We start from the raw sequence: 19,414 nt of genomic DNA, 5'->3' as shown, positions 1-19,414 counted from the left end.
ACTGTTGAAAACAAAAATTATAACCATGTTTTGACAGAGTTTTCAATGTACATAAATGAAATACATATGACAGGCATAACAAGCAGGAGAGATAAAGGAAACTATATGGTTGTAAGCTCCCTGCATTTCATATAAACTGGTAAGAATCTAACCAGGTGAAGTTTGGTATGTATTTTGTAATCCCTAGAGCAATCAGGAAAAATAAAAATAGATAAATAAAATGGAATATTAAAATAATTCAAATTATCTATAAAGAAGATAGCACAGGGGAAAAGAGGAACAAAAGCTATAGACTTAAATTCAAACATTATCATTACATTAAATGTAAATGGTCTAAACAAATCGCTTAAAAGACAGAAACTATCACATTGGTTAGAGAGAAAAAACAAAGCTCAAAAACATGATGTCTGTGGGAAACCCACTTTAAATATGGATTGGTTAAAAGTAATACAAAGGTAAAAAAATACATATTATAATATTGTTTGTTGTGAGTACATAAAAATACAGTTTATCTTAGTATCTTGCTTTTGCATCCTACTGTCTTCTCAAATTCACTTATTTCTAGTAGTTATTTAGATTCTTTGTGATGTTTGTGTAAACAGCCATATTATCTGAGAATAAAGGCAGTGTTACTTTTCTCTCTCAACCTTTATTCTTTTTATTTCATTGTCTTGCCTTATTGTACATGTTTGAACACCCATACAATGTTGAACAGAATCAAGGACCTCCTTCCTGTGTAATCTTAGAAGGGAAGGATTCAGTATTTCATCATTAAGTATGATGATGGTTGCAAGAGTTTTTCTATGCACCTTTTATTATGTTGAGGAAATTTCATTCTTTGCCTAATTAGCTAAGGGTTTTCTTTATGAATTGGTTACATGTTTTTTCTGTATCCTTTAAGATAAACACAGTTGTTTAATCTTTCATTTTGTTAACACAGTGATTACACTGATGGATTTTCAAATGTTCCTGTGATAAACCCCACCTGGTCATAATGTATTATCCATTTTATACGTAGCTGAATTTGATTTGCTAGTGTTATTTTAAGTTAAGTTAAATTAAGGAATTCTATATGTTCATGAGGGATATTGATTTGTAGTTTTCTTTTCTTTAACATATTTGTAAAGTTTTGTTATCAGGCTATAATGGTCTCTTAATATGTGTTACCAAATGTTCCCATTTCCTGAGTTTGTGTTATTTTTCCTTCAATTGTTCAATAAAATTTATTAGTGGAATTATCTGGACCTGAAGTTTTCTTGTGTGAAGGTTCTAATAATGAATTCAATTTTTTTTTATGAGAGTATTCAGACTTTTTGTTTCAGTTTTGATCATTTGTGTTTTTCATGGAACTTGTATCTTTTCTCTAATTGTTCAACTTTACTGCCATAAAGTTATTCAGGATAATTCCTTTCATTGCCTTCAGAATTTATATTGATATCCTTTATTTCATTTCATATTTAGCAATTTTGTTAATATCCAAATGTTTTGGAGTATTATAGTTATCTTATTGCTGCTGATTTCTAATTCCATCCCATTCCCGTCACAGAAAATATTCTGTACAATTTCAGTCTTTTGATACTTATTGGTACTTATATTATGGTCTTCCATATAATCTCTTGGTGACTATCCTACGAGCATTTTTGTGGAGTTCTATAATGTCAATGTTCAAGGTGGTTATAGTACCAATTAAATTTTATATCCACTTAGCCATTATTTTTCTAAGTTGTTATTAGATCCTGAAGAATGGGTATTAAAATCTGCAACCAAGATTGTAGATTAATCTACTTCTTCCTTTAGTTCTGTCAGTTATAAACAATATTATTAAGTACATGCCCATGCAGGATTATTGTCTTCCTCCTTAATAGCTACTTTTCGCTTATAAATGTTCATTTTTATAACTGATAATGTCTTGAAGTATACTTTATTTAATGATAATATAGTATGTAACCTTCCCAACGTTTATTGTGTATTCAGCTCTCTTTTCCCCTCCTTTTACTTCCTTTCAATTAGTGTTTTTTTCAAAACTTAAAAAAAAATAGTATCTCAAATAATCTCAAGCACGTAAGTAAGAAAGATATTTTAAAAAGCTATGTCTTGCAAAACTGTTTTTAAAAATGCATTTCAATTTAACCCACATTTTCCAAAGTAATAGCTTTCAAATTCTGATGCAGAAAAACTATAGAGAGTCAGGTCACACCCAAAAATTTGCTTCAGTCTTCAGAAGTGGGAAGGAAGATTCTATAATCTTTCTTTTCCCCACAAATATGATAGTACACTTGAGTACAGATGGCTGGTACACACTTTAAATCTACCTCATCAAAAGTGGTGCTCCTTAAAATGCAAATTACGATCTCTATCTCCTACCTACTCAATCCGAATCTAAAAAGTCATAACCTAAAAATCCACATTTTAATAACAGCCCAGATGATTCTTATCGTGAACAATGTATTTTAAAAACAACTGCCTTCCAGTTTAGACTTCCAATTTTCAATTTAACTGTAGAGTTAAAAAAAAATCCTTCTAAATGGGTGCTAACTCATGAACAGCAGGCTAGTATGCTAAATTTAAAATGCCCCAAACAAAACACATTTGCATGTTCAATCTCTACAATTTTCTCAGATTCCCTACCTTCACATCACCACCTTCTCCCTTCCCCTAATTTTCAATATTTCCCAGTCTCTGCTCTGTGAATTTCTCTTGAATTGACTGCTTGTGTTACATTTCCCCCACAGTGACCTTGTTCAGACTTTTATGATTGCTAGACCAGTGGATCTCACCTTTGGCTGCATATGAGAATCAGAAATGAAGCTTTTAAAAATCTTTCTGCTTTGGCCACATCCCAAACCAATTAAATCAAACTCTCCGGGGGTAACAACCAGATGGAGTTGCAGATAAAATACAGGATACCAATTAAATTTTAATTTCAGATAAACAATAAATACTTTTTCAGTATAAGTATGTCCCAGATATTGTTTCTATATTTGGTAAATAATTCTGGCAACTCCACACTCTAGCATCTGTAAGACTTTAATTGCTGAAATGTAGGTACGGGATCAAGTCAAATATATAACCTATTGTGAGTTGGGGTTTAAAAATTCTGAGGGGTGCCTGGATGGCTCAGTCAGTTGAGTGTCTTGATCACTAAGACACCTAAGTGTCAGCTTAGGTCATGATCTCCCGGTTCGTGGGTTCAAGCCCCGCATCAGGCTCTGTGCTGACAGCTCAGAGCCTGAAGCCTGCTTCAGATTCTGTGTCTCCCCCTCTCTCTGCGCCTCCCTGCTCATGCTCTGTCTCTCTCAAGAATAAACATTAAACAATTTTTTTAATTAAAAAAAAAATTCTGAAAGCTATTCCTTTAGATCAGGGGTCAGCAAACTTTTCCTGTAAAAGCCATGGAGTAAATACCTTAGGCTCTGTGGATCATACAGTCTCTTTGGCAACTACTGTACTCTGCTTTATAGTACAAAAGTAACCAGCGACAACGTGTTAATGAGAGTGTGGCTGTATTCCAATAAAACTTTATTTATAAAAATAGGGGGTTGGCCATATTTAACCCACAGGCTGTAGTTTGCTGACTCTATTCTAGACTATCAGATCATTTCAGATCTCCACTTTGTTATTCAATATATTCATTATTTTTCTCAGCTTTACATCATCTGGAAATTTGAACAGTACGAAAATAAAACTCACGTGTATGAAAATAAAACTAACTCAAATGGTCCTTGAAAATACAACCCAGAAGCATACGTCTGGAAAATTTCTTCAAGGATTATCAGTAATTAATTCTTTGGATGATATTTCTATATCCTGCCACAAGGATATCATAGACTACTATTAATAACATTCATTGAGTGCTTATTTTATGTCAGACATCATGTTGAGAAATTTACATACATATTCAATAACATTATATATTCTCACAACGACTCCTTGAGGTAGGTAGATACAATTGACCTCCATTTTGCACTTCAGGAAATTGGGACACCATTAGAGAAGTGAAATACCTTGCTCAAGATCTTAGAGCATTAAGTAGAGAAATCTAGATTCAAACATAGGTCTGCCTAATCCAAAGATCAGATTCTTAACTACTGTACCACAGTAATTCCATCTATCCTTAATAGGCTACTCATTTTGGATAGTTCTCTGACCTACTGGTCTAACACTGCAGCAAAAAATCTGAGTATTACATTACTCGTTCTTATCTACACTGCATAAAATCTGAAGGGAACTAAAATTCAAAAAGTTAATGACTGTAAGGGATTTTAGAGTCTAATCCAATCTGTTCATTTTAGACCTATGAAAATTAAGACCCAGAACTGATGAATTCTTCAATGACAGCCTTAACAATTTTACTTTAAATAGGAATTAGATGACATTTTTTTTTTTAATTTTTTTTTTCAACGTTTTTATTTATTTTTGGGACAGAGAGAGACAGCATGAACGGGGGAGGGACAGAGAGAGAGGGAGACACAGAATCGGAAACAGGCTCCAGGCTCCGAGCCATCAGCCCAGAGCCTGACGCGGGGCTCGAACTCACGGACCGCAAGATCGTGACCTGGCTGAAGTCGGACGCTTAACCGACTGCGCCACCCAGGCGCCCCGACATATTTTTTTTTAATTTTGTTAATGTTTATTTACTTTTTGAGGGACAGAGCATGAGCTGGGGAGGGGACAAAGAGAGAGGGGGAGTCACAGATTCCGAAGCAGGCTCTAGGCTCCGTGAGCTGTCAGCACATAGCCCGATGTGGAGCTCGAACTCATGAACCACGAGATCATGACCTGAGCCAAAGTCAGATGCTTAACCGAGCCACCCAGGCACCACTAGATGACATATTTCTAAAAGTCTTCACTTCTCCTCCTTAACCGAAGTATTGGTTTCTCAAAGATTCCACATTGTATATAGCCCATATCAGAATGTTAATTCAAAGCAATCAGAAGGAATAACAAGCAGATTTCTTGTTTACTTATTACTGTTTTTGTCACTCAATGTAACATAACCTTTACTTTTATTAATATGTAATACATTTAAATATAAATGGCACAAAAAATGAATAAAAAATAAATGTGACTATACATATATTTCCAAAGCTTATATCCATTAATGAACCTCAGAATCAATCGACAGATTAGTACTCTGTTCCTGTTTTGATACTTCTCTGTGTTTTTCTTTTTAGTTTGTTACCTTTTAAGAGGCTGTTAAATTATAAGTAGATGTCATTGTAAAGACAACAATTTTGTGATCAAGAAAAAATATTTAAAGAATTCTGAGTTGGGGGGCACCTGGGTGGCTCAGTTGATTGAGCCTCTGATTCTTGATTTCAGCTCAGGTCATGACCTTGTGGTTCATGAGATCCAGCCTTGCACTGGGCTCTGCACTGACAGCACAGAGCCTGCTTGGGATTCTCTCTCTTCCTCTCTGCTCCACCTCGCTCGTGCTCGCTCTCTCTCTTTCTCTCTCTCTCAAAATAAATAAACTTAAAAAAATAAAGAGAAAAAAAAAGAATTTTAAGTGTACAAGGGAAAAAAATCACATAGCTCTCTTCTTATCTAAACACATTAGGTGAGTAAACAGCTAAGCTGAATTAGTGATATTGAAAGCACTGTTTATTGGATAGCTGTTAACCGTTAGAGACTCTCAGTAATAAAATTAGAATCTGTTTTTAAAATAAATGAATGCTTGCAAGTGTTATTTGAAATGGGTATCCTGATACACTGCTGGTAATGATGCAAACTGTCTATTCTTAGAATACAATTTAGGAGAATTAATCCCCTAAACAAAAAGGAATTGGCTTTAAGGCCAAAATGTTCCTCTAGGACAAATTTTTATTAACTATATTTATACACAATCACCACTAATAGTCCTAATATCTGAGGGCATTATGGCTGGACATTCTGAACAGTGTGGAAAAGGGATACCAAAAAGAGGCCAGATTGTGAATAGGAGAGAATACATAACTACCAAATATAATTTCATGGGAAAAAACTAAGAAATGATAATTCGTGTGACAGAAGAGTAAGTCTAAAAGTATGAAAACCCTTAAAATGTATTACATTTTAATTCACCATGAAACTAAGAAAGCATCATCACCAATTCCAATCCAACAAGATAATAAAATATTATTGAATTGTAAACACTATCTGATGTCTTAACTACCTCAATACAATGCCTTTAATACCTATGTACTTCAGTAAAAATAATCTTGAAATACATTAAAACAGAAGGAAAATGGCACCAACCCAAACTGCAATAAGATGTAAGATGAATTCAGATTGCAAAATCCTCAGTCAACAGAGATGTGGTTCATGCTTTAAAAATAAAATTTATTAAAACGAATAAAGTTTCTAATTGCTCTGGGTTTCTGAGACAACTAGAATTAAAACTTGCTGATATCTGCACTATCATAGACTAAAAGAAAAATGATTTCACAGTAATGTTCAAACAGATTTTCTAATATGATAAAATATTGAACCAGTTCTTGCTTGTAATACTTGCTTGTTATAAGAGCCCTTCCAACATTTAGAAGATCACAAAGTCAAAAGGTTTGGAGCCATTGGTAATCCTTGATCATGTGACATTGGATTTCCAATACGGAAAAGGACCAATGAAATACAGCAGAGCTACAGAATGTACAACTTGCCAAATATTTAAACAAAATAACTTTGCTAGGTTGGTTGAGAGTGCTGGTATTTATGACTGAAAGCAATAAACATATTTTACAAACTTACTTGATTTTTAAATTGATAGCAAATCAAATGGCATTACTATCCTTAATTATATATGTCTCACTTCACTGTTTAATTTGATACCTCTAATCATGAATAGGGGTCTGAAATGTAATACTCCACAATGCAGACATATATATTCTTTCTGAAAATTGTTTGAAAAGCTCCTTAATTCCTTAATAGGAAATTACAAATTGTATTTAATTGTGAGGTTTTTACTTCTTCATCTTAGGAATCCTAGAACTAGTGAAAACAAGGAAGCAAAACTTCACAATTCCATGCTCTCAATCAGGAGTAAATTTTGAAGAAAAGTGGAATTTTGTATTTAATGTTTCTGACCTTGAGTAATTAAATCTAAAAATAAAGAAAGCCTAGTACATAAAGACCTGTTCTTAGGTACAATCTCAACTTCTTTTTGTATTGATTCAAAGACAATGATGCCATTCATACTTTAAGTACCTCAGATATTTGTTTTTCTAAAATATAAACAGCTGATCACACTGCAACTTTATTTTTTTTCCTAACAGAGAACCAGGATACTAATCATCTAGTATAAGTGGGACAGAGGTGTAATTTAAAGCAGGGTTTCTCAACCTAGGCACCCCTGAGATTTGGGGCTGGCTAATGCTCTGTCATGGGGTCTGTCCCATGCAGTAGAAGGTGTATAGCAGTAACCCTGGCCTCTACCCAGGAGATGCCAGTAGCCTCTAATGCTGCTCCTCCCGCCAGCTGTGACCACCAAAAAACGTCTCCCAACATCGCAAATGTTCTCTGAGGGAGAGTCATCCTTGCTTGAGAATGAATAATTTAAATCACCTCATCATTAAAAAAAAGGAAATCTTACAAGTTCAAGAACTGTCAGTCATGAGAAATTTAGGTAAAAATGATGAATTGATCTAGAACAGTTGCCCCTAGCAGTTGTCCCATAAACGTATGGGAACTCCTTTTAAAAGTCTAAAATTACATTGTCCAAAATGGTAGCTCCTAGACACATATACCTATAGAGCATTTAAAAATGTAGCTAGTGTAACCAGTTACTGAACTTTTACGTTTATTTAATATAATGTTTTATTTAAGTATAACATACAGTGTTATATCCATTTCAGGTACGCAACATGATTCAACAATTCTATACATTACTCATGGTAAGTGCGGTCACCATCTGTCATTAAATGTTATTACACTATTGGCTATATTCCCTATGTTGTACTTTTCATCTCTGTGACTTATTTATTTTATAACTGGAAATTAGTACCTTTTAATCCCATTTATCTATGTCACAGACCCTCCACCCACCTCCCCTCTGTATTTAAGAGTCTGTTTTTTGGTTTCTTTGTTCTTTTTTTTTTTTAATATTTATTTATTTTGAGAGAGAGAGAGAGAAAGAAAGCAAGTGTGCAGAAACGTGGGAGATATTGTGGGGGAGGGACAGGGAGAGAGAATCCCAACCAGGTTCCATGTTCAGCACAAATCCCAACACTGGGCTCAATCCCACAACCATGAGATCGTTACAATCTGAGCTGATATTAGTCAACTGACTGGGCCACCCAGGCACCCCCCGTTTGTTTTTTATATTCTACATGTAAGTCAAATCGTATGGTATTTGTCTTTCTCTGACTTATTTCACTTAGCATAATACCCTCTAGGTCCATCCACGTTGTTGCAAATGGCATGATTTCGTTCTTTTTTATGGCTGAGTAATATTCCTGGTTGTGTGTGTGTGTGTGTGTGTGTGTGTGTGTGTGTGTACACACATACCACATCTTTATCCACTAATCTATTGATGGCACTTGGGTTGTTTCCATATCTTGACTATTGTAAATAATGTTGCAATAATAAACATAGAAGCACATATATCTTCTCAAATTAGTGTTTTTGTTTTGAGTCAATAATTATTTAATGTAAATTTATCAGTATTCAAATTGAGATGTGTTACACATGTAAAATACACACCAGATTTGAAAGATTTAGAATGAATAAAAGAATGCAAATTATCACTTTAATAATTTTACATACATTATGTGTTGAAATGATAATACTCTGGATATAATGGGTTGAATAAAATATGTTATTAAAATTAATTTACTTATTTCTTTTTTTCTTTTCTTAATGTGGTATCAAGAAAATTTAAATTTACATTTGTAACTCCTATTACATTTCATGGTTAGCATGGTCTAAAATGTTTGATCTGTCCAAATATGTACTGACTATTAAGATATATAATACCAAAAAGTTATTATGCATTCAGTGAAATATTTCAGTGATTTTAGATTTTACTTAAACACAACAGCACCCACAAACAATACTTAGATTGTTGTATTCTTAGAACTATCTCCAGCCTAAAGTCTGAGATACACTTATCTGTAAACATATATCAAAACTGGTGATGATGTAAATTCATGAACTGAAAAGTACTGACTCTAGAATCTGTTTCCAATGATCTTCCATTCAATTTTATTAATTATGCTTATATTTAGGCTGAAATGAACTTATCTTTTCTGTCTCTGTAGGAATACCATTGTCTTTCTTCTTCCCAACTTCACTACAAACCAATAGCAAATAATAAAGCTCTTCTGACATTTCAAAGACATTCAACTTACAGCACAAAAATAACCTCTTGGTCATTAGGTCTTTTTTCTTTTTTTTTTTTTTTAAATGTTTATTCATTTTGAGGGAGAGTGAGGGAGAGAGAGAGAATCCCAAGCACACTTTGTGCTGTCAGTTCAGAGCCCAATGCGGGGCTTGATCTCACAAATGTAAGATCATGACCTGAGCTGAAATCAAGAGTAGGCTGCTCAAACAACTGAGCCACCCAGGCGCCCTGGTCATTAGGCCTTTCATTTGCCCTACCAAACTACTAAACTCTTCTAAAATTATATTAAAATAACTTTTTTTGACTCTTAAATTTTATGACAAAATTATCATTATTTTGTTCTACCATTTTCAATTCTATCAACTAAGGTAAGTAAAACCTTAATTGCATTCAAAAGGGTCCTTGAACTTCTGGTTCTGATTAATATTAAGTTAATAGAAAAATAAAAATCACATTTGCATAAGCACACAGTGTCATTAATAAGAATAAACCAAGAACAGATAATGAGAAATTAGTGGATTGTACAGCTCAGCACATTATTTTGCTTACCCAAAAAAGTATTTGGAAACCCCAGTTTAAAGCATGTGCTCAGGATAAAAGCTTATGGAGATGCTAATTTAATAATTATAAAAAGCGGTTTGACTTCAAAACTGTATCAATCTCATGACTCTGCATTTTGTTAAACACATCTATAGGTTGCATAATCTATTTAGTAAGTAGCCAATTCCACATTCCTATTCTGGTTTACTGATTCAAAAAGCTTAATATTATTTCCAAAATTTTTTAAGTGTAGAAACAATGCCACAAAACCTTTTTCCAGAGTTTATCAATTGTGGCATAACTAAATTATTTGAAAGTTTATGCTTCTTGGAGTTTCTTTTGGGGTAAAAAAAAAAGTTTCTTTTGGAGTTTCTTTTTTGGGGAAAAAGAGAATCTGAAAGACAGCAATCTGCAGGGTTAGAGGAAGCTGAGTTCAGCAGACTATTCTTTAGGACAAAGTTTAAGTTAAAAGCTTCAGGGAATGCTTTACAAAAACGCAATAAGTTATTCATCTAGCAAAACTTGGCTGAATCATAAAACTGAAAAAATAAAAAGTTCTGGAAAAAAAGTACCCCAATTCAAATACAAAATTAAGTTTAAAGAACATTTAGCTGGTACATCTATTTATATATATTTTATGCTACAGTTATACTGAGCAGTGAGATAAATTACTGCATACCTGGGAGGAGCTGTTGGATAAATAATTTTTATGTGCTGGAATGTTAAATCTTGATTTAAAACCTGCTTGATCCATGTTCTCAATCCTTGTCCAGAATCACCTGATGGATCACAAAATTTAGGTTAAGATAAAACATTTTGACAACACAGTGTATTTAAAAGCAGTCCATAACTCTCATATCACACAGAGGCTGGAACAGGGAATAAAAAAAAAATTCCATAAATAAAAATAACTGCACAGAAACCAATTTATCAACATGAATTAACTGGTCAGGTATAAACAGCCAAAAATAATTTAGATTACTTTACTCGTAACTTCAGCACTGATCACTTTATGAGTTTTAAGTTTCTCCTCTGTTTAAGGGTACAACAGCAACAAATACATGAAGTAAATTATTTTTTCTAAAAAAAAATTCTTTATCTGATTTTAAACACTGCCATTTTTTATCTTACCCTTAAAAAGAGTAGATTTTTAAAGTGTATATAAACTTTTGTACTTGGAACAACCTAAAACACTTTTCTTGGTTAAAGCAATAAAATCTACCAAAGGGATAGTTAGCATACTTTTAACTTGAAGAAATCTAAGTCTGATTTCGATAACCTGTTTACATGATGTAAAATAATGATTATACGCCCGAAGGCTGAAAAGTAACCAAAATCCATGCAAGAATTAAGGTATGGATATTTCCATTAAAAAAAATGGAAGAAAATATAGGTCCATCTTCTGTAGTCCTGAAGAGGAAATTTTAAAGGTGACAACTTTTAATTTCTTTTAAATCAGTTCATTAAGACATCAATTCAAAATATATCTATGAATGCACATCAGTGTGTCAGGCAGTGAGGGCAAGATGAGGAAGAAAAGAGTCCCTGCTCTCACTGAGTATACGGTTTATTGTGAGGAGTGGACAGTAGCCGAGTAACCATACGTAAACATTAAAGGCAAATGTAACCACTGTAACGATGAGACCCTTGGTGCTGCCAGGGTTTATGGTATTCAGAACTGCCTCAGCAAAGGAGTTCAGGGATAACATTACCCGAATGTAAGCTCTGCAGAGCAAAGGTCACTTTGCACTTTATCCCCTGAGTTATTTGTTCACGTAAGGCCTAGCGCACAACTGACACAAGCCGACACCAAGTTTTAAGGTCCACGGGCTGGTGAAAAGGGAAGGGCACAAGGAAAGAGCATCTCGGACAGGATATGGCGAATGCGAAGATCCTTCATTGGAAAGAGCAGCATGACGTCGAAGAATTGAGAGAAAGAGCAGGGAGTGCAAGATGAGGCTAGAGAAATCCTCAGAGCCCGGAGCTAGCTGCTTTTTGGCAGAAAGGTGGCCATCTTTTAAGGGGCACTCTGGCAGCTGTGTGAAGGGAGGGACAAAAGTGGGCGTGAGGAGATCAATAAGGAGGCTACTGTTCAGGTGACCGATGCTTAAGTTAGGGTTCTAGCAATGAAATGTACAGAGATACTTAGGAGATCAAATTAACAGACATTGACGATAGGTTAGTTATGAGGGGTCAATGGTGGAAGGTTTCAAGGACGATGGTGGGGTTTTTGGCCAGGATAACTGAGTGAGCAATGGAACTACACACACTGAGATAGGAAATGCATGAATCAGCAGGTTTATACTCGCTGAGTGTGAGGTACTCTTCAGAATGCATACAAGTCCTCTACCTGGGGTTGAGCAAACTATAGCCAGCTGGAAGACAAAGACCATAAGAACGACTTTAACAGTTTTTAAAGTTTATTTTATTTATTTTGAGAGAGCGAGAAAGAGACAGAACAAGCGAGAGAGGGGCAGAGGGAGCGAGACAGAATCCCAAGCAGGTTCCACGCTGTCAGGGCAGAGCCTGACACAAGGCTCGATCTCAGGAACCATGAGATCATGACCTGAGCCGAAAGCAAGAGTTGGACACATAACCAGCTGGGCCACCTAGGCTCCCCCAATTTTTAAGAATCATTTTAAAAAAATGAAGGAAAAGAAAGGAGAAGAGGGAAGCAGAAAAGAAGCCATTACGTGGCCCACAAAAGCTACAATGGTTGCTATCTGAGCCTTTACAGAAAGTTTGCCAACCCCTGCCCCACACCACCTGTGCCAGCACCCTTTTGGATATCCTGGCCTACTCCTCTCACTCCAGACAAACACGCCTGACTGCTGTTCCATGTCGGAGAACCTACTTCAGACCCTCTCTCCTGGCTTTTCCCTGTCTGCAACAGTCTAGCCCAAAGCCTACATGATTGCCTCACTCAAGTGTAACTTCTGAAGTGTCACCACTGTAGTGAGACCTACTCTGACCACCTTATCTAAAATTATCACCCCCTATACCTCCCATCCTCCTTGCCCTTAGAATTTACTACTATCCACTCACTCTATAATATTTCCTCCACTAGAATGTAAGTTCCACGACAGAAGGGAATTGTGTTTGTTTCGTTCATTACTATATGCCTGGAGCCTAGAACAGTGCCTTGCACAGTGGCCATATAATAGATATTTCTTGAATGAATGGGTTAATGAATGAGTGATTATTAGGCCACTGGAAAAACACGTCCAGAGCTCAAAGGAAACTTAGAGACACACATATATATCACCATACAGAAGAAAAAACAGAATCCTTAGGCATATATGCACATTAGCTGGGGAGAAAAAAAACAAAATGAAAAAAAAATAGGACCAAATTCTGAGGAACCCCAAAATTAATGGATAGAAGAGAATGCAAAATACACCAAAAGGAACAAACAGGTAGAAAGAATCAAGAAAGTGTTTCAAGAACAATGAATGCTGATGGGGCCCCTGGGTGGCTTAGTCAGCTAAGCCTCTGAGACTTCAGCTCAGGTCATGATCTCACATTGGTGGGTTCGAGTCCCACACTGGGTTCTGAGCTGATAGCTCAGAGCCTGGAGCCTGCAGCCTGCTTCGGATTCTGTCTTTCCCTCTCTCTGTGCCCTTCCCCTGCCTGTCTCTGTCTCTCTCTCTCTCTCAAAACTAAATAGACATTAAAAACACATTAATAGTTGCTTCCTGTACTGGCCTTTCTCTTCAAAAAAAAAAAAAAAAAAGAATACTGAATGCTGCTGCTAACAGTTGAAATAATGAGATACGAGGATGACTGAAAAATGTTTATTACATTTAGCAACACACAGGTTACTGGTGACTTTACTAAGAGCCAACTCAGTTCGCAGACACTTACTACAGGAGGAGAAAGCAAGGCACGCATGGTTTGTGTGAACCTTATAGCACAGTGTGGAATACAGACCTTAAATTAAGTAATTACAAATATGAATACCATTAAAGGAGCATCCAACAGAGTGAATTAATCTAAGCCGGGAAACTAAACAAAGCTAATTAAACTATTACTTGTGTTTATCATCCTGAAAGAAGATACTTTTGTATTTTAGGAGTAGGACACGGTCAGATTAAGCTGGCTATGTACTACTCACATTCCCCTATATTCTTCTATTGCTGGCATATCCTAGAGAAGGTCAGACTTTTAAAATTAAAAAAAAAAAAGCTTCTAAATTCACTTCTTCAATCTTAAAAAGCAAAACTTAATGCCACAAAGCAACATCCATTCATCCATTCACAAGGTCTGCTTTTAAAAAGCTGGCACTTTATTCTAAGAGCAAGGTAAAATTGTTACAATTGTTTTGACCATATTTGGAGTAACCAGAACTCAAACATCTCCTATAACATAACCACATATAGTAAAGTCTAAGTCTAATATAAAATCATACTTTCAATAAGGGTCTTATTTACTACAATGGAGCTCTAACTATATAGGAATTGCATTACATTTGCATAATTAGCAGAATTCTTTGGATAAATTCTTTGTTCCAAAGTAAAAAAGAAAAAAAATAATATTTTTATATTGTACAAATCTGGATTTACAATTTATGAAACATCGGTAATTTGAAATTGAAAAGAGTAAGGATAGACGTTAAGCAAAGCGACCCGTGGAAAAAAGAAACGTCCAGGAGTATTTCCTAAAAATATTATTAACTAATTAACTTATTTATTAAAAAGATTATGGTAATTGGGGAATTTCTGGATGCGTATAAATGAACACCCCTGGAGCCCAAAATAGTACCAGTAACAGTCTCTTAATTGGAAAGCACTGGTGTCATCTTAGACAACCCACCTCACCTTCTAAATATATCTCAGCAGCCAAATTTCCCTTTCAACACGTTTGGCCAGTTTCTTCCTATTTCCAAAGTGATACATCCTAGCTCAGAGTTTTTTCCACGATACCCCTTCTGAAGTCAGAGAGATCTGAGTGCGAATCCTAATTCCATGACCACTCACAGTAATAGCCAAGTGACCTTGGGCAAACTTCAGCCTATTGGGACTCATTCTTAAAGCGAGAATACTTCCCACAACAGCCCATTTCCAGGTTTCCACCCAGTACCTTTCCAATCCCCTTCACTATCCAATCACCATCTCTTTACGCCTACCAAAGTCTCAGCTCAAAGCCCACGTTCTCGGTCAAATCTGACAAGCTCTTCATCTTCCAAATGCCTTAATATGCCTAACCACAGTTTTTTCCTTACAATTCTCTTGGCAGTAAATCATGTACCATCTTGTGATCTCCCGTCCACTGCTGACTCAAACTAATTGAATTGTTTTTGTTTTTAACTTTAGGTAGGCGCCCTGAGGACACCGGCTGCATCTCATTTCTTTAAAAAAATATTTCCCAAGAACTTATTCTGGGCCAAGCACTAGGGATGCAAAGATTAAAACAAGGGTCCTTACTCTTGAAGAAGGGAAAGTGAAGTGAGAAAGACAGACGTAAGTAATTACAGATGAGTGGAAGAAATGCTATACCGAATTAAGCACATGTCACTAAAGGCGGGCAGTACAAGGAGAAGATCTACCCCTGGGACTGAGAGCTGACTCGGTGCTGTATCTTGGGGGCTTAATGACAAGAGAGGGAAAGAGGAAAAAGAAAGAAGGGGGAGCAGGAAAGTGAGGAAAGGGAGAAAGGCACTCCAGCCCTGGCGCAGTGCCTCACAGAAAGTATTAATAAATATTAAGTTAGCTGTCTGAAAGGTCTACAGTAGTATGGGAGACTGGAAAAAGAAAAGCAATGGCAAACAATCCAATGCGGTTGAAAACCCAAATCACTAATAGCTGACCCTGGAAAGTACTAAATAATTTATTTGTCTCTAGCAGAGAACTTACCTTACTAACTTGCTCTGTTTAAACTTGAGGGAGAACAATGGTGGGGGTAGGTGAGGGTAGCAAGGGTTGCAAAGAAGAGTATATTGTAGATGGAGGGATGGCCGAGGGGCGGGACACAGGGGACATCAGCGAGGGCGGTGGGCCAGTGACCACAAGATAGAAAAAGGGAACACACGGTGGGGAAGCCTGGGAACAGATTACCAGGCCCGTGTGTCCCCAGCCACAGGGCTAGCGAAGGGAGGAGGGTCGCCCTCTCCGAGTCCACCGAGCCCTAATGGGCCCAGCGCCTCCTCCACTAGGGCAACACTGGGGGACCCGAGGGGAGGACGATTCCCAAGCAGAAAACTAGGACGTGAAACTGTAATCCACCTGAGCCGTGCAGGAAGATCAGCGAGGCGCTGTGCCTCCCAGCTGGCGACACCATGCAACGCTGCACGCGAATTGAACCCGACGCAGCCGCCATCGCTGCCGCCCGAGGAGTTTCGTGGGCCCCGCCCCTCCACCGCCCCGCGGGCCCGCGCACGTAGGCACGCAGGGCGCGCGCCCGAAGACGCGCCTGCGCGGTAGGGCGGTGCTGTCTGGCTTCTGGGTCAAATCTGAGGCAGGTCCTGTTTCCGTGAGAGTTTTCGGTTTTGCTGAGGGTGGTGTTGTAAAGGTGACAGCTTCTCTAAGCCTAATGGGTATATTTGTTTGCTGTGGGATTTTTAGCTGCAATCCTAAAAGTCAGTATTGCCTTTTTATTTGGAGAAATAAGGGTGTTGTTCTGTTCAAAATTTAACAGGTACAATCATACTTCACCTTCTTTGGGACTTGAACAGGATGTGTGTGGCTTTTTATATGCAAAATAAGACAGCTATATAATAAATCTGTAGTTTTAAAAAACAGTTTGCAGGGGCGCCTGGGTGGCGCAGTCGGTTAAGCGTCGGACTTCAGCCGGGTCACGATCTCGCGGTCCGTGAGTTCGAGCCCCGCGTCAGGCTCTGGGCTGATGGCTCAGAGCCTGGAGTCTGTTTCTGATTCTGCGTCTCCCTCTCTCTCTGCCCCTCCCCCGTTCATGCTCTGTCTCTCTCTGTCCCAAAAATAAATAAACGTTGAAAAAAAAATTAAAAAAAAAAAACAGTTTACACAGCAAATCTAAGGAGGTACCGTTTCACACCCATTAAGATGGTTATTATTCGGAAAACAAAATATACGTTGGTGATGATGAAATCCTGGCGCATTGCTGATGGGAATGTAAAAATGACGCAGCAGCTGTGGAAACAGTTTAGTTTTTCCTCGAAAAGTCAAACAATTACCATATGAGCTGGTGATTCTACTCTGGTATATATGCAAAGGAAATGAAAGCATGAGCTCAAACCAGTATTTTGTACACCAGTGTTCATTATTCACAAAAGCCAAAAGGCGGAAGCAACCCAAATGTCCTTCAGGGGATGGATGGTAAACAAAATGTATACACATAAGATGGAATCCCCGTGATGGAATGTTATTCAGCCTTAAAAAGGAATGTAATTCTGATACGTGCTACAACATACATGAACCTTGAAAACAGTATGCCACGTGAAGTAAGTCAGACACAGAAAGACAAATATTGTATGATTCCACTTAGATGAGGTATCTGGAAAGTAGAGGAGGGATTACCAAAAGCAGAGGGGAAGGGGGAATGGGGATATGTTGTTTCATGGGTGTAGAGTTTCTGTTTGTGATGATGAAAAATTTTCTGGAAATCGTGATGACGGTTGCACAACATTGTGAATGTCCTTACTGTCACTGAGCTCTACGTTAAAAATGGTTGAAATGGTAAATTGTATGTTACGTACATTTTATCACAATTTAAAAAAAATTTTTTAAGGTTTATTTTTGAAAGGAGAGAAAGAGACAGAGCATGAGTGGGGGAGGGGCAGAGAACAAGGGTGGCATAGAATCCCAAGCAGGCTCCAGGCTCAGGGCTGTCAGCACAGAGCCCCATTAGGGACTTGAACCCACGAGCCACGATATCATGACCTGAGCCAAAGTTGGACATCCAACCGACTGAGCCACCCAGGCACCCCGTCACAATTTTTAAAATACTAAAAATAAATGGAACTACCTTCTATCTGAAGACCTAACCATAGACATCTTCTAACACTGAAGTCTGTAGACCCAGCAGGTGGCTCTTTCTTTGTGTAAACTTCAACAAACAACCCAGTGGAACTTTAAGTGCCATTAAACACCAGCCTTCCATTCATTGTAGTTGGCATCATATTTAAGCAATTACAACTTACCTTTTATTTGTTCATGGTACTCACCCTACTCCCAAGTGGCTAAGTTGCTTAACATCATCAGCCAGTTGCCAAGATAAGCTCTGTGCTATCACAGTGTTGGACCAATGCTGTCCATGGGAATGGTCCTACATGCTTTTAGTTGACCAGATGCAAAAGGAACTTCGAGTCATTTCACTCAAGACTATAGATTGTCAGCTGAGAGTACTGAGAATGAAGTCATTAGAAAGGACAGACTGGGATGGACCTCTGACAACCAATTCTTAAAAAATACTTCTGGGGGCACCTGGGTGGCGCAGTCGGTTAAGCGTCCGACTTCAGCCAGGTCACGATCTCGCGGTCCGTGAGTTCGAGCCCCACGTCGGGCTCTGGGCTGACGGCTCAGAGCCTGGAGCCTGTTTCCGATTCTGTGTCTCCCTCTCTCTCTGTCCTTCCCCCGTTCATGCTCTGTCTCTCTCTGTCCCAAAAATAAATAAATGTTGAAAAAAAAATTAAAAAAAAATAAATTAAAAAAAAAATAAAAAAATACTTCTGTCTTCAGGCCTGCCTTCCCCACATGAATTCTCAATAACTTTGAAGAGCAAAGTGAGAAGAGGGCAGTGTTACACTGGGAGAAACCACTTGGAGATGTGCCAGGTAAGGCGTTGAGTTCTACTCTTAGAACTCTATTACTGCCAGAGAACCTGGCTGCACATCACCGTGTTCTTCGAGATAGCAGAAAATCAGGAGCGTAATTATTTGCTAAAGTAATACAGCTAATATAGCTAATGTAATATAGCTATATCACTATTGTTAACAGTGATACTAAACAGCCAAAATTCATTGGGACTTAGTAGGGTGCCCAGTGCTGTCATAACTAAATTCCCATAAAAGTCTGTACTATTGCTATCTGTTTCTGCCAGTGAAGCTCAAAGAAGTCAAGACCCGGCTTAAGAGCATACTGCCAGTTATCCATAAAGCCTGGGCTCACGTATTAGGCCTGACTCCAAAGTCCAGGTCCTTAACCGTTACACATTTACACATTAGCTCACAAAAATAAGACAGGATATACCCCAGCTATTTTAATTCAAAAACAAAAAACCCTCCCCCACCCCCAACACACAAGCCCCAAAATACTTCTGGTATTTGGACGGTAGCCCTTTAGAGTCTCTACTGATTAGGAGTTCTTATGTTTTCAGATTTCCCCAGGTCTCCTGGTATTAGTTCCTGGTTTGTTCCTTAATGTGAATGAAAACCATTTTGAGCAGACGGAAGAGCAATACCGGAAGGCTGGGATTCTGAGTTTCACCTAGAACGTGAGTCTTCCCAGATTCGGGATCATTGTTAGAATAAACTAGATTTTTTCTAAACCCAATCAAAGTGCTCTTTTATTCCCAGTGATTTAAATGCTTAGATATTATTGCTATTCCTTTCATCTTTATTTATAGAACAAACAGAAGGTTTTAGAT

General features: G+C 37.4%; 1 protein-coding gene and 1 long non-coding RNA gene across 2 annotated transcripts in view; one reads left to right on the top strand and one right to left on the bottom strand.

The window, feature by feature from the left end:
• Nucleotides 1–16,219, bottom strand: part of LYPLAL1 (lysophospholipase like 1) — a 40,665-nt gene extending 24,446 nt beyond the window's left edge. Inside the window, exons 1-2 of the mRNA XM_043569472.1 lie at nt 16,078–16,219; nt 10,536–10,635 (exon numbers count right to left, since the gene is read on the bottom strand). Of these exons, the coding sequence (XP_043425407.1) occupies nt 10,536–10,635; nt 16,078–16,171 (194 nt within the window). The 5' untranslated portion in view covers nt 16,172–16,219. The remainder of the gene's footprint in view (nt 1–10,535; nt 10,636–16,077) is intronic.
• A 2,279-nt stretch (nt 16,220–18,498) lies between these two features.
• The window catches only part of LOC122475772, a 91,408-nt gene continuing 90,492 nt past the window's right edge, over nt 18,499–19,414 (top strand). Inside the window, exons 1-2 of the long non-coding RNA XR_006295303.1 lie at nt 18,499–18,602; nt 19,145–19,261. This is a non-coding gene — a long non-coding RNA (uncharacterized LOC122475772). The remainder of the gene's footprint in view (nt 18,603–19,144; nt 19,262–19,414) is intronic.

Source organism: Prionailurus bengalensis, chromosome E4 (assembly GCF_016509475.1).
Source record: "Prionailurus bengalensis isolate Pbe53 chromosome E4, Fcat_Pben_1.1_paternal_pri, whole genome shotgun sequence".
Lineage (NCBI taxonomy): Eukaryota > Metazoa > Chordata > Mammalia > Carnivora > Felidae > Prionailurus > Prionailurus bengalensis.
This window is presented reverse-complemented; position numbering and strand designations above follow the sequence as displayed.